This window comes from Formica exsecta, unplaced genomic scaffold, assembly GCF_003651465.1.
Source record: "Formica exsecta isolate Colony F162 unplaced genomic scaffold, ASM365146v1 scaffold451, whole genome shotgun sequence".
NCBI classification, from domain to species: domain Eukaryota; kingdom Metazoa; phylum Arthropoda; class Insecta; order Hymenoptera; family Formicidae; genus Formica; species Formica exsecta.
In genome coordinates, this window is record NW_021851748.1 from 750,539 (window position 1) to 766,865 (window position 16,327).

The 16,327-nt window shown below is 32.8% G+C and overlaps 2 protein-coding genes across 3 annotated transcripts in view; both read left to right on the plus strand.

The window, feature by feature from the left end:
- LOC115240796 (kelch-like protein 17) overlaps nt 1-12,683 on the plus strand; it is a 14,152-nt gene extending 1,469 nt beyond the window's left edge. Inside the window, exons 2-10 of one of the 2 annotated variants that reach the window (XM_029816157.1) lie at nt 1,353-1,566; nt 6,149-6,269; nt 7,671-7,836; nt 10,691-10,884; nt 10,978-11,195; nt 11,263-11,445; nt 11,887-11,965; nt 12,035-12,213; nt 12,310-12,683. In XM_029816157.1, coding sequence (XP_029672017.1) covers nt 1,353-1,566; nt 6,149-6,269; nt 7,671-7,836; nt 10,691-10,884; nt 10,978-11,195; nt 11,263-11,445; nt 11,887-11,965; nt 12,035-12,213; nt 12,310-12,511 — 1,556 coding nt within the window. In that variant the 3' untranslated portion in view covers nt 12,512-12,683. The remainder of the gene's footprint in view (nt 1-1,352; nt 1,567-6,148; nt 6,270-7,670; nt 7,837-10,690; nt 10,885-10,977; nt 11,196-11,262; nt 11,446-11,886; nt 11,966-12,034; nt 12,214-12,309) is intronic. The other variant, XM_029816159.1, reaches the window with a different exon arrangement.
- Nucleotides 9,331-10,273, plus strand: LOC115240797 (probable small nuclear ribonucleoprotein E). Its single transcript, XM_029816160.1, has one exon. It carries the CDS (start codon nt 9,453-9,455, stop codon nt 9,735-9,737), a length of 285 nt encoding a protein of 94 aa, XP_029672020.1. The 5' UTR covers nt 9,331-9,452; the 3' UTR covers nt 9,738-10,273.
- Nucleotides 12,684-16,327: the final 3,644 nt, after the last annotated feature.

Consider the following 16,327-nt stretch of genomic DNA (forward strand, 5'->3'; position numbering starts at 1 on the left):
TTAAATAATAATATATCTGGGACTTTTGCGTTCTATTAATATTTGGAAAAATATCCTTTAAAAAGAACATCCTCCAAAAATTATATTAATAAATTATTATTTACTTATTTTTTTACAAGTACAAATAGAAGGTTTTTTGAATTGCTATGATTAAAAATTTGCATAATTATCATACGAATATACATGTGTAGGGATGTAAAATTCGAGTAAACTCGTCATAATGTGACACATTGTTACAGTCGAAACTTATCAGCGCTCAAAGAAACACCGACGAGAAACGCGTACATTAAACATTTGAGCGCCCGTAGCGAAAAGCAGTAACGATCAATTTCACGCGTATATTGCCCCATAAACTTTTGTCCGCGTGTGCAGAGGCGATCTAAACGCTAATTAATTTTTTATAGAATCATGAGAGACGGAGCATCGTTAAAGGATCTCTGGCAATGACATTTTAATCGAATCACATTGCCCGGAATGCGATACGACAGACATTGTGCGCTGGAAGGGTAAATGACTGCCGCTGATTGCGAGCTCTCGTGTCGCGGTATACAATCGACGTCCGATGCGTTCGAAAACTACAAAACCCGGACTAATTAAAAGGGAATCAGGAGACCCGATCGTCATTGCCGCTATCGCATCGCGGTAACACGGAGCTCTCTCTCGGCCTCGCGCCGCGATCGACCGAACGTATCAACGAACGCGCGCGCAAATTAAATATTAATAGCGCAATTAGCGCCGATTGTACCTTAATCGGTTTTGCCGCTTTTTCCCAACATCCACAAATTTCCACGTCCGCGACGCGTCGCGAACCATCCGCAAAAAATTCAGCCGGACGCGGCGCTATCCGTTTGCGCGCGCGGGTGCAACTGTCATCTTCTTGCCGCTCTTGTGCAGTCCTATTAATTTCAGATTATCGCAAATTGCTGGCGTTGTTCTCCGTTATGAGATTTTCCCGGCAAGGTGGACGCGATAAGAAATAAATGATAAATTAATGCTCCCTTTAGAGCAAATTGTTTTTCGGTTATATCTTTGAAAATATAGAACCGATTTAAAATACGGATTTTAATTCTAAATATACATATAATTATTTTCTCATCATATATATTATTTTATAATATTTTTTTAAAAAGCCATAATACACTTGAGTCTTTTTTTTAAGTTGACATATATATAAATATAAATTATAATTATTCACGTCTGTGCTCTTGATGCGGGAATTAAGTGGGATCTGCAAACGTAATGCGAATATTTATAGCGCGGCCGACAAGTTTGTGCTCTGGAGGATTTGTTTTGTTAATTACTCAAGTCGATATTACTTAATTCACTTTTGATTAACGATCGTCTGTATACAGGGACAAGTACGGGAACAATGGGTACTAGGGCCGTTGCCGTTGCGGCGGCGGCAGGTGCTGCCGGGATGTCTGGCGAGGCTGGGTTGGCTGGTGTACCGAGACTGTTGGAAGATCTGGCGCGACTCTCCGAGGATAAGGACTCAGCTGATATCGTGTTTCTGCTAGGGAGAGACGAGACCCCAGTTTATGCCCATAGAATAATACTTCAAGCCAGGTTGGTCTTAACGAGCCATTATTTATGAAAACACATTAATTCTATTCTTAATTTGAAGAGAAACAAGAAAACAGGATCTCTCTCTCTCTCTCTCTCTCTCTCATGATATTTCTAGAGAGTTATATATTAGATTAAATAGCGAATTAAATTCCTAAAGTATTACGGGAAAAGCGCCGACAATATTAAATAAAAATATTTAAAATATATTCTTGAATAACTTAATAAGTAAATAATAACTTAATAAATTAAATAATAAATAATAATAACTTAATAATTAAATAATAAATAAATAATAAATATTTATATATAAATAAAAATATTTAAAACCGTACACGGTTTTCAAAAATATTACAGGCATTACAATGTAATTACGGTAATTAGAAATTTTACTAAAGATTTATTGGATGTAATAAATCCCGACGAATTACTCGTGCAAAATTCTCGAAGGAAAAATGATATCATTTCTATTGAGCAGTTATTTCCGATATTAATCGATACCGCCAACAATTCGAATGACGAGGCTGCATGCACTTCGATAAATGGAGAAGCGTGATGCACTCTGGGGGTATTACATTAATTGTCAATAGTAATTATTATAACATCCCACCGCGCTATTTTGTCGACCGAACGAATAAGATTTCCTCGGAGAATTTATATACTATATATATATATAAGCGTGCGATGAATCATCAGGGGAGAGTCAATATCGCGATTTTATAACGCATGTGCTTTAGATATATAGAAATATTTCCGCTGCAAATATCAGTTACAATATTTGCAACGTGAATATATGTATCGTGCGGATTTAGTTTAATGTAAGATGAAATAATTTATTTACAGGAATATTTTTGCAAATTTTTAATGGCGATAAGAAAAATTATTATTTAATTTAATAAGAAAATTATTTAGCAATTCATTAATTAGGAATATTAATGTAAGAATCAAAGTTTCCGTTGAAAAACAAAAGATTTCCTTTCACACGAGCTACAGATGAAACAAAGAATTAAGTCAATCGTTCTTAACACACGGAAAATATTATTAGAAAAAAATAGAAAGGCACGATTGTCGAAAGAAGTAGCGATTTATTGAATTCTTCTGCACCGAAGTTCGTGCGACTAATGAATTTTAATTAAGGGAATGTTACGGCTTATGAAGATAGTTACGGGGAAACGAATCGATCGGCTGTTCTAATTAGGTAGAGGTAGACTAAAAGGAGTACTCTTTTTTCCGGAACTCTGCATCGCTTCCATCTTTCGACGCATTTTCTTTCTCTCCTTTACTCGAATTCATAAGGAGAGGACTCGGTTGATATTTAGGGGAAGGGTAAACTTGTCCGAAGGGTTGGCGCATCGTGAGACAAGACGGCGCTAATTGTAAAGTCAATTATGACATTTCTGTGAATCCCTTTAATATCGGGCGCGGAAAGTAACGGCAAGGCCTTTGTCATCGCGCCGTCATTTCCACCCTCTGCTATTATTCTCTCTCTCTCTCTCTCTTTCTCCTTTCAATTTCTATCTCTATCTCTATCTCTCTTTTATTTCTCTGTCTCTTTCTCTCGATTCGGCCGTCCGCCAATGCGAACCTGGGAAAATTAAGTTACGCGTGTTCGTGACAGATGTCCGCAGTCGAAACGAATGGACAATGCTACCGCACGCTCAAACTCTTTACGACGTGAAAATCGTGATAAAGAGACGCGTACTCGAGAATTCGCCCGTCCGCGATGAGTACTGGCTAAAAAGGCGGAAATAAAATTTTCTAAGAGCGTATTACTGTTCCCTCCCAATAGGCCTCGGGTAATCTTTCCTTCGACGGAGTTTCAGGGTATTACAGCACAAATGTAAATGGCAGGAAAATTGAAGTCAGACGAGAGTCAAGGATATATATATATATAAATGTATAAATATAATTTTTTCGACCATGTTAAGTTTTTGTAAGAATTTCTACAAATATTGCAATAATTAAAAATATCGGGCCTGTGTTAATTCCATTACATTACAATTACAGTAATAGTTTTGATAATTGACTAAATGGAATAACAAACGATATATTAATAGCTCTTTACGCCGTACATATAAAAATATTATGATGAAAACTCAATTTATTTTTACATGAATTGGTTACGAAAATTAATTAATGGCAATTCGTTTAATTGTTGGTAATTCGTTTGTCGGATAGCAAAATAAATTTTTCGTGAAATCTCGGTGCAGACAGAGAGAGGTAATCTCCTACATCATATTTTCGGGGAAAACCGTGGTTTATAAAACACCAGTTTATTTGGATAAACATCATTTCACCCTTCCTTGATTTCATACGCACCGTCAACACTCTCGAGTTTCGTGTCGAGAGCTCGAAACTTTGCCACGTCCGTCGAAAACGCTCAGCTTAACCGAGGCCGGAGCGGTTGGCTATATTTTCGCGCTTTTCATCCACTTTACCTCCGGTTTTCTCACACGATCTAGGCGTTTCATATATTTTGTATGTTCCTAACGTCCGCTTACGACTATGCTCTCTTAAACTGAATCAGTGAAAATATTACTGATTAAAGCAGTGACAAGATTTTACCAAAAATCAGTAAAATATTTTAATGATCTTTAGTAAAAACATTCACCCTTTGCTCCTCCGTCTTATATTTCACTGTAATTACGGCACACACAATAAGATTTCATATAACTAATATTTAAATTCAGAATTATATGCATATTACATTTCTTTTTCAGATGCAATTATTCTACAAAAATAAATTCACAAGATTCTTGGTCAGACAAACTCAGATATTTCTGTAATAAAATATATTGCTATGAATTTATGACATATATAATATTAAGATGCATTTTTTTACATATCACTGATTGAAAAAGCCGCTAGCATTAACTGATTTCTTCAACAAAATTTATTTGCAATGCTATACTTATAACTAAAATTACTGCTTACCAGTGATAATACACTGATTTCATTTAAGAGAGTGCCGTGTAATTTCAAAGGCTGCATGTCCTTTGACACAATTATTTTTGATTCGATGGAAAGTGCTAATGTACTTTACACAATCGCACTTTGCACAATCCTGACGTCTTAAATTCTTCTTTAGCGTTCCAATTAATAAGTGATTATTTATATATGATTTAGATAGAAAAAGATTCATCGTATTATAGGTTTCTATAATAGCAAGATAAGATTTCTATGCATTGTAAATTGATATATGATCGCGTTCAAATGACAATACAATTATTTTTCCTTCCATTAATAAAAATAAAATTATATAAAACAATACTATTGCAGTGAGTATTACATTATTATATGTATTAAATCGCGTACTAAAATCGATATTAAAGTCATATAATTTTACAGAATTGTCCGTGAAAAGAAAAAATACTACACAGTGAGCTATCTTTTTTTTAATAAAGAAAATGCTTGCAACGAGTGCTCGCTGAATAGCGAATAAGCAGAATAATACAAGAGCTATTAGCAGATTCAACTTCCGAGCGTCGTTATTGAAAGTATGAATTATCATGGATTTCTTTTTCTTTCCATAGAGAACTGTCTGGCAAAACTAATTAACGTTGCTAAGTAAGACTAGGTGGAATAAAAACAAAGTGTCTGTCTGAGTCGATTGAAAAAACGAATCAATTTACGCTCCTCTGTTCTACGTAACCTCGCTTCTTTTTGTCTTTCTCCTTGTTGGAAAACACTCCACTTCTCGTAAATTCAATTTCGTTACGATATATCGAGGAGGTCACAATAGTAATACCACTAGAATGTCGGATTGTATTTTTCTGGACATGACATTTATTCGATTTCTCATTTAATTATATATCAGTTCTCGTTCCAATCTACCTATTCTATGAGATATTATGCTGTTTGTCGAACAGAATAGCGACGTATGTGAAACGTTTGGCTTTGCGTTGTGTACCAGTATTTTATACAAACTCACTGTCAATATTTGAAATATTGCTAGGCGCGTTCACTCGGAGGTGATAATAAAATAGAAGCTCGATATTTGCCAGCACCAAATACAACTTATTCAAATATTTAGAGAGAAATTATACTGTTTTTAAATAACAACAAAAATATTTGCAAAGCAACAACTCTTTTATTACGCTGTTAAAGTTTATCGACCTATTTTAATCTTTTGCAAGCATTTTTCGCGTTCGTTGCATCGATGGTACAATTTATAGTATGATTCAAAGAGTAGATCGAACAATTAATAAATTTTATGAAGGAGAACGTGGGAGGGATATCCTCTCAATCCACGTATTTTCATTCTGCCTTCACTATCTTGTTTCCAATGTAATGGAAACAGAGATACGCGACGTGAGGGTGCTTCTGAAGGTTGCCATTAATTTCTAAAGGTAGGAAGAACACGCCTCTGTCGCTGTATCTCGGTTTCGTGTGTCTCTACAGCTTCGTGACGAAGTTAATTAAGCTCTTTCGTTACGAGAAGCGTACGAAAAGTAGCGTATACGGGAAGCGGCGGAGAGGCGCTTGTTTATTCTGAGAGAACGCGTCGGGATAACAGACTGCGCAAAGCACAATGCAATGCCGAGCGACAGAGACACCGTTTGTTTTCAAAAAAATTATTTCGCAGGTGCAAGAATTTCACGGCCGCCAAGAGAATCGGCACAGCCAGTAATCCGACACCGGTGCGAATGCCGCATGCGCATCCGGAAACATTTCGCCAGTTTATTCGTTACATTTACACCGGCATGGTAGGTATCGTATGCAATTTGATAGCTCTCTACGTACAATCAAATCAGATCCCTGTGATTTTGCAATACCATTTTGTCATTCGGTACTCTTCAGCACGATACTTTCCTCGCACAATCTCGTTTTTTTTTTTTTTTTTTTTTTTTTTTTGGGGAAAATTTTTAAATGGTAGGCAATGTCGGTTTTGGTTAGGCTAGGCAAGGCAATGTCGGTTTTGGTTAGGCTAGGCAAGGCAATGTCGGTTTTGGTTAGGCTAGGCAAGGCAATGTCGGTTTTGGTTAGGCTAGGCAAGGCAATGTCGGTTTTGGTTAGGCTAGGCAAGGCAATGTCGGTTTTGGTTAGGCTAGGCAAGGCAATGTCGGTTTTGGTTAGGCTAGGCAAGGCAATGTCGGTTTTGGTTAGGCTAGGCAAGGCAATGTCGGTTTTGGTTAGGCTAGGCAAGGCAATGTCGGTTTTGGTTAGGCTAGGCAAGGCAATGTCGGTTTTGGTTAGGCTAGGCAAGGCAATGTCGGTTTTGGTTAGGCTAGGCAAGGCAATGTCGGTTTTGGTTAGGCTAGGCAAGGCAATGTCGGTTTTGGTTAGGCTAGGCAAGGCAATGTCGGTTTTGGTTAGGCTAGGCAAGGCAATGTCGGTTTTGGTTAGGCTAGGCAAGGCAATGTCGGTTTTGGTTAGGCTAGGCAAGGCAATGTCGGTTTTGGTTAGGCTAGGCAAGGCAATGTCGGTTTTGGTTAGGCTAGGCAAGGCAATGTCGGTTTTGGTTAGGCTAGGCAAGGCAATGTCGGTTTTGGTTAGGCTAGGCAAGGCAATGTCGGTTTTGGTTAGGCTAGGCAAGGCAATGTCGGTTTTGGTTTAATGAGGGAACATTTTTAAATGGTAAAAGATCGATGAAAGTTTTATAAATAAATATATATAACATTATTTCATTGATATTATCATTTTTAATTTTTGAAGGCATATTTTAAATCTTTCTTATTATTGAAAAAATTAAAATTATAAAAAAAGTATTTTTTACGGGGATAATTTCGCGAGGAAAATCTAAATAAATATTATCTGCAAAATATTACTAATTTTAGAAAATACTTAAAAAAATTAGTATTTATTGCATAATATTTTGTAAGATTCTTCTATATGCTTTTATATTTATAAAAAAGTTAACATGATTTTTAAAATACTTTTTATCTATTTCAAGTAGTGATTAAGCTTGTGAGATAGATAAAGTTTTATCTCTTAAAATTCAATATTAGATTTTAATTATTGCACACATGTTGGATAATTAAATTCTTCTAAATCTCTATACATATTTTGAACGATAAGATATTGTGTGCAAAAATCTTATAAGCCTATTATATTGCGCAAGATTACGATAAATGGATAATTATAAATTCTCTCTCAATTGATTGCAGATAATATTACAAGACAGTGGGATTTTCGAGATGCTGGGATTAGCACAAGAACTTGGTATCGAGGAACTTTGGAGAAGTTGCGAGGAACATGTATCTGCCACTTTAAGTCCCGGAAACGCGTGTGCACTTTTAACCGCCGCTTTGGAGGCTCAGGAACGAGTTCCAGGTATTTATTTAAATATATATATATTAATAATTTCTCGCAATTTGCGTAGTGCATGCCGCAAATTAGACACTTTGAAAACTTTTGATTCTCCAATTGCGTTATTATAATATACATATATGAAAAAAAATATAGAAAAATTTTACTCACGGTACCAAACGAAGATTTCTCTTTTATCGATACCATGTTTCACCGTATATACGTTTTCGGCAGCACGATACAGATGTCTTCTCGATCCATTTTTCCTAGCAATAAAATATAAAACGTGAAATATAAATAAAATATAAAAAATAATAAAAAATATAAAAAAATAGATAATAAAAAACTATATTATTTTAATCTTTAACGAAGTAAATAAAAATCATTATCGTATTTTGATATATTGTTCAAATAAAACGACTCGAACGAAATAATATACTATTTATATATTCAATCCAATATTTTACAAAAATATATAATTATTTAAATATTTTATTAAACGTAGAATATTATTTTTGATAATAAAAAAACTATTTGCTGACAAATATACGAAAAAAGTTAAATACAAGTTTTCAGATAAAAATTGTCTGCTTTTAATAGTTCTAATAATGTGAAAAAAAAACAATTTTAAAGACACTTATATTACAATTATGGCTGTTAATAGCATTTTTCATGTCGATATACAAGATGCACTGTAAAATCGGAAAACAGCAACATTCAATCTTATTCATTTATTATTATTTAAATATTAAGAATAAAAATGTAACTGATAATATTAACAAAAAATTAAAACTGATGTAATTTCGGTGAGTTTAATTTCCGATGTTTTTTGTAGACGAAAAAAAGAATCTTATATTGTACTTTTATTTATTCATGAAAAAGCAGAAGGGTCATTATCGCATGCAATGGTATCCAAATATGAACTCAACAACATTATATCATTAACTTATTATTGTCAACAATATTAATTAGAAACAAAAATATATGCACATACTTGGCGATTGTCGTGCATTCATTGCAGTTGCATGACGTTCACTGCATTTCGGCGAGAAAACTTTTGAAATGTACGAAACAGCGATTCCCTCCGGATAAAAAAGTGGATTATCGAAGTCATAATACGGATTGCTCGCGATATTTAACGCGTTACCTATAACACGACGAACGTCCGACACTACGAGAAACACTCGCGATAACTTCTCGCGCGGGAAATCTTTTCGAAAGAATAACAATGGCGAAAAACACGGAGCGATATATAAACACGACTCTGCTATGGTCGCGAGATGCATCCCGACATTGGTCGCGTTCAGCAGAGAAAACCGCTCAGTAGCAATCGAATGTGATTGGCTCTTACTTTTAGAAGCAACAAATCAACGTCGGGTGTTGACAAGACGATAACTGAGCGCTGTCTCTGCCGGACGCGACCATTGGCCGCATTCATACACTTCGAATTATTCGATTGACCAATCAGGACGAAGCAGCCGTGAAAGTGACTAGTGTCGGCATTGTCGGCCAATGTTGTCAGGTTGGCATCATTGCCGCGAGATCGCCATATTTGTCGGCGTCCCACGCTACAAAACACGCTTGCAAAGTATTCTGTGTTCGTCGTTCGTTATCCAATTTTTTAAATACCGGCACGAAAAATGTCGTACAAGGGACCGCAGAAAGTCCAGAAGGTGATGGTTCAGCCCATCAACCTGATATTTCGCTATCTGCAAAATCGTTCGCGCGTGCAAGTCTGGCTGTTCGAGAACGTGAACCTGCGGATCGAGGGTCACATCGTCGGCTTCGACGAATACATGAACCTGGTGTTGGATGACGCCGAGGAGTATCACCAGAAGACGAAAAACAGGAAGCCACTCGGACGAATCATGCTGAAGGGCGATAATATCACGCTAATACAAAATACCAATCCCGGTGCAAATTAATGACGAGAGGAAGGCTATAACCTCAACCCGACAGGAAATTTGGCGGGCGAGTTTGACAGACTGATTTCTTCAGAGTTTCTTGGACTGTGAGAAGAGCTCTCAGGAAGATTGTTTAACTGTAAAAGTTGAGGTTCTTTAAGCGTGAGAAAAATTGTATTTGCGTGATGAATGCGTGGATGGAGATTTGTAGTTTGTAATACTTTCAGTTATCTTGATACAAAATTCTACTATATGAATACTGACAAATGCGAAATACGATCAAATTTTGTTATGAAATCATCCGATATTTTATGTCAATGAATATCCGGATTCGTCTAATATAAATTTTTGTTCAAATTTAAATTTGAAGAAATATTCTTTACAATATATTATCATGCATTGCTAGTGCTTATTAGCGGTATAAACAATGTAGGATTATATTTTGTATCCAGTTTTTGTGGAAACTCACGCTGAATGTGTATTGTGTGACTCTAAAAAAGATAAATAGAAAATATATATATACGCAATAATTAAATAATTTCATATTCTCTAAAAAATGTCTCTATTTATTTTAACCTAGACTAGATATTTATTAAGAAATATATAATCTGTATAGCAGGAAACAAAAATAAAGAAATATAGTTTTATAGGGAAATAATATGTAAATATATATTGAGAATCATATGATTGAGAAAGACTAAAGAAATCGATATAAGAGAAGTTTACCAAAGAATAAATATATATATTTCCAAGAAACTATAAAAGGTGAGGTGTTTATAATTTATGTGCTTATAAAAAAATCTTTTTAATTATATATATATTTATTACATTTTAAGAAATATTTCTTGTAATTTTCAAATAAATTTTTGTTTCTCTGTAATTATTTAAAAAAAAAATCATTTTCAAACACTATTTAAATTTAAGTAATATTTACAAAAACGATTTTATAAATAAAAATTATTTATTTGTTTCAGGTGGGAAAACTGCATGTTCATCTTTTATCGAGAAATGTTTTGCTTTTATTGGGGAAAACGCCGTGGACACTGTAAAGACGACAGCATTTTGTAATCTTCCAAAGGATGCCTTGGTAAAATTGATATCATCGGACTATCTTGGTTTGGAAGAAGAGGATGTATGGCGGGCTGTCCTCAATTGGGCAAAATATCAGGTCTGTTTATTTTGCTCTATTTAATTACTTGATATGCTTCAAATTTATCATAGCAATTCAAGGATATGATTTTTAATTTTATTATTCTTTTAGGCTGGGGTGACACAACCTACGCAACACTGGACTGAGGAGGAGCGTTTAAGGGTGTGTCAACATTTGTCTGGTGTGATAAATCATGTAAGATTGTTGCTGATAGACAGCCAAGTATTTGCAGAAGAGGTTGAGCCGACCGGAGCGGTGCCGATAGAAATGTCGTTGGAGAGGTACGAATTTTTCAATCCCGATCGATCGAGCGGCTCGAAATTTCTAAGGTATGATCTAACGGGGCGGCATTCACCGTTTGGTGGTATCGCCTTCGATCTCGACGTTTCGCTTTAGGTATAGGTATGCAGCTCTGCCGAACAAGTATTCGGAGATTTGTTCTGACAAACGGCTGCATCCGCGAGTGAGTCCGTTCCTTTTTCCGAGCTCGCAGATCCTTTCCAGAGACAAAGTGGGTTTCCAACGACTCTTGAATCAATGGTACGGAATCTCTAAACAGAGTTGGCGATTAGTCTACCGGTAGGTTTCAAGAGTATATCATGTAAGAAATATTTGAAAAGAAATATTGTTGAGAAAATCATTGATTTATCAGCCGAAACACTTTGAGAGATAAAAATAAAATTCTTATGCAAAAGATGATATTGTTGAACTTTAATTCATTATTTAATTCATTATAATTAACAATGAATTAAATAGTTCAACAAAATCATCTTTTGCGTAAAAATTTTATTTTTATCTCAAAGTATTTCGGCTAATGAATCAATGATTTTCTCGATAAACCAGGCATATATTTATACATAATTACTGAACAATATTTAAACATCATTTACAATGTTTTAAACATTGCTTATATTTGTTTATATAATTTTATTGTATAGTCTGCGGATAAAATGCGAATATCGTCAAATCAAATGTGTATATCGAGTTGTACAATGGTGATTCACAAATTATTGTTTCTAGAGCATCCACTCATGGCTATTCCGCTGCGTCTTTCCATCGACATTGTGATAACGTTTGTCCAACGTATGTGATAGTGCTGGTGGGTATAATTATTTTTATTTCAAGTTTTCTGTATCTGCTACAATAAGTATCTTCTATTATATTTTAGGGAGTACGCGGCGAAATATGCGGAGGATTTAGCGATGTTCCGTGGGGTAAAACTAACTCCAAGGCGCAATATATTGCTTCGGAAAAGAGTTTCCTGTTCACATTGACGAATAATCAAGATGTACCGCCGACAAAATTCGATATTGTGAAGAAATCATTCGCAATCTGCTATCATCCCGAGTAAAAATCCACGATTTTCGTAGAAAATTTTTATGGTCATTAAATTTTCAAATTATATATAAATTAATTTTATTTAATCTATATTACACATTACAGCATAGGACCGATCTTTGGTGCCGGAGCTGATCTGCTTATATCGAGCAACTGCAATGTCAACAAGGAGAGCTATAGCAATCTTCCGCATAGTTACGAGGGGGATCACGCGTCTAATCAGCTACTCATGGGAGATTATCACTTCTCGGTAGTTGATTATGAAGTTTTCACCCCGAGTCATCCTGTTCCCAAATCCAATCATTGAGTTAATTATCGTGATAAAATCAGCATTTCAACAAATACATCATTTGTAAGAAATATACTTATCTTATTTGTTACATTTTGTTCGCGATTTATTAGATATTGCATATTAAAAAAATGGCGATAATTTATCCGTCGTGCCAATTATATTCACGTATATATCATCGAAAAAAAAATGACATAATTAAAAGACTGATTTTGTTATTTTATATTTTTATATAATTATATTTTACTTATACTTTATATATACTTATGATATTTTTTTATAATAATGTCTGACAAATAAATATCAAATTTATCTGTTGAGTATATACTCACGTAATATCCATATCGGCTTCGACATACTCCATAGTCTAAAAAAGTAAGTATATAAATGTTCTGTACTCTCGTGAAACCAATACATGACTTATGTATTCGTCAAACAGAACATTGCGAAAAAGACACATACGTCAGCGTAGGCAGCACGAATGTGTGTATTTATGAAACCGTCCCATCGAGTATTCTTTGCATACGTACATTGAATATTCATATCAAAGTATTTAATATGAATATGACTAAATGCGGCCGTCTGTCACCTAACATTACCACGTTAAACAGTTACATTCGTAAAATCAGTCTAGCCGACCTCGTATTGTATTTTTCGCGATGAATTCATGTATATTTTAACGTCAAGACGTGAGACTCAATTCCTCATATTTGCTTTATAGAACAAGACTGTTATTATTAATAATAATGTTAGTAATTTTGTAAAACAATGTTGCATTCTTTTTATAAAATTAAACACTATTAGAACATTTTTAAAATTTTTTATTTTAAATATTATTACGATTTCCTTTAAAAACAAAGTCTTTTATATATCATAATCACATATCAAAATGTTACCTAATATATTTTACATATAGTTTTGCTATTTTTTTAAATTCGAGTTCAACAATTTTTTCAGTAATTTATTATGCAATAAAAATATAAAACATTTAAATAAATAAGATATTCTTTTCGTCATAGCGTGTTGCAGTTACAATGGCAATTGTATAAATGTATATTTAATAATCATAAATTTTAACTCTTCAATGCTACTCGAACCTCTGAATGTTCACGATTAGCATAAAAATAATGTTATAATGAAGTATAATTTATCTGGCATGTTTTGTACAACTTAATTTATTTATTTAGCGAAAGTATACTTATTCTTCTATTTCTTTCTGTTACGATTCGGATTTCATATTTAGATTTTACAATACAAATTTTGTAACAATTTTTTAACCAAATTGGAAAAAAATGCAGGAAACAAATTATTATTCTGATGTTTGTCGCCATCCATTACTGTAGAAGAAAGCTAATGCATAAATCAAAGGAATTATTATAATGCAATAATCAAAGGCACATGTCATTTAAACAGGTCACATTATTTAATGTTTTACAAAAAGGTGGTAAAATAATGAACTTTTATTATCGTCTATAATATCTGTGTACAAGTAAGTACTTACTGGCCCGGTCCCGTTCCCATGCCAATCATTTATTTACAAATTATTTTCATCTTATCACTATTAAACAACATATACGAAATATTTTACATGTTTCGCATACGTTTGACTAAAATGATCAATTAAATATAATAAACTTAGAATATATGTATATATATATATTGTACATGTGTCCGGGATAAAACGATTTCTTAAAATTGCAGATATTATACTGGCCTTTATTGACTACATTCAATCTACAAAGAGTGCTAACGAGACGTAGTATCAACAGTGATCAACAATAAGTAATTCATTAAAATTTTATCTAACAATTATACACATCAAATACGAGACGAATCTTGGATTGCGCTACGAACAAACGTATGTGAGAGAATAAATGATAATATGTACGTCTTTCTTATATATGTACAAATTTTATATGCATATGTACACGATTTTTTTATAAACATTCAGAATTGCAATACGTAATTCTAGAGTATTTATCCAGAAGCGTCTTATTTTTTGTTATATATCAAAAATTAAAGAATGTTTATCTCGAGAATAATAAAATATAGAATGCAAAATATAAAATGTGCAAAATATTATTTTAGAATTATAAGAAAAGGAAGAAATATTAATCATTGATATATTTTACATCTGTATACATTTTTATATATACATATATATTTTTAATTTTATTATAATTTTATAAAATGTATATATACATTTCACAAAATTATAAAAATTATAAAAAATATATATTTTATAATATTTTGCAGCACTTCGAATTTGTTGATTTATCAACAAATGTTATTTATCTACATTTGTGTCTTAGAAATATATGTACTTGAAAGTATTATTGCTTATTCGCGATGGATAACTTCTTTGTATAACTTCTCATAATGCAAACATTCGGATTAAATCCTACTAAATGTCAGTTTTTTAATCAGATCGACAAGTTTATCTTTTTAACTGATATCGCAAATAACCGTGACAATATTATGGCCACTATGTCTAACACTAATCACTGACGCCGCTATCGATGTGCTTATTGTTAAAACATATTTTACATTTGTACCTTTAAGAGAAATATAATATATCTAATTTGTATCTGTAATAATATCTATGTATAAATGTAATAAGATTTAATATCTATTTTATACACAATACTATCGTATGCATAATACTATCTTAAACTAATATACATAGTATATGTATATTAATATACATATACTGTTATATATATTTCTATATATACATATATTATTATTAATATTATATGTTGGTATATTAAGAGAGAACATGATATTTATATATATATATATACATAATGTATATTAATATTTATTTAATTTATATGTCGCAGATACTTTTTATATCAATTCAGCCTTCTTCCAAAAAAAATGCGACATAAATATATGTATATATACATGTATGTAAAAAACGATAGAGACATATACAGTATATATTGATATATATATATAATGTATGTATGCCTTATCTCATATTCTTTCAAATATAAAAATAATTCTGAATTTATTCGATGATATAAACATGCTTTTAGATCATAATAGATATATTTATATATATTTTCGCTATACGATCAACCAGCTTAGATCAGGTCATTTTCCTTGCGTCTATCAATTGCATTAAAATATTTTTGTCGTTGGACTACGTCAATTAAATAAAATAATCCATTACTGTAGAAGAAAGCTAATGCATAAATCAAAGGAATTATTATAATGCAATAATCAAAGGCACATGTCATTTAAACAGGTCACATTATTTAATGTTTTACAAAAAGGTGGTAAAATAATGAACTTTTATTATCGTCTATAATATCTGTGTACAAGTAAGTACTTACTGGCCCGGTCCCGTTCCCATGCCAATCATTTATTTACAAATTATTTTCATCTTATCACTATTAAACAACATATACGAAATATTTTACATGTTTCGCATACGTTTGACTAAAATGATCAATTAAATATAATAAACTTAGAATATATGTATATATATATATATTGTACATGTGTCCGGGATAAAACGATTTCTTAAAATTGCAGATATTATACTGGCCTTTATTGACTACATTCAATCTACAAAGAGTGCTAACGAGACGTAGTATCAACAGTGATCAACAATAAGTAATTCATTAAAATTTTATCTAACAATTATACACATCAAATACGAGACGAATCTTGGATTGCGCTACGAACAAACGTATGTGAGAGAATAAATGATAATATGTACGTCTTTCTTATATATGTACAAATTTTATATGCATATGTACACGATTTTTTTATAAACATTCAGAATTGCAATACGTAATTCTAGAGTATTTATCCAGAAGCGTC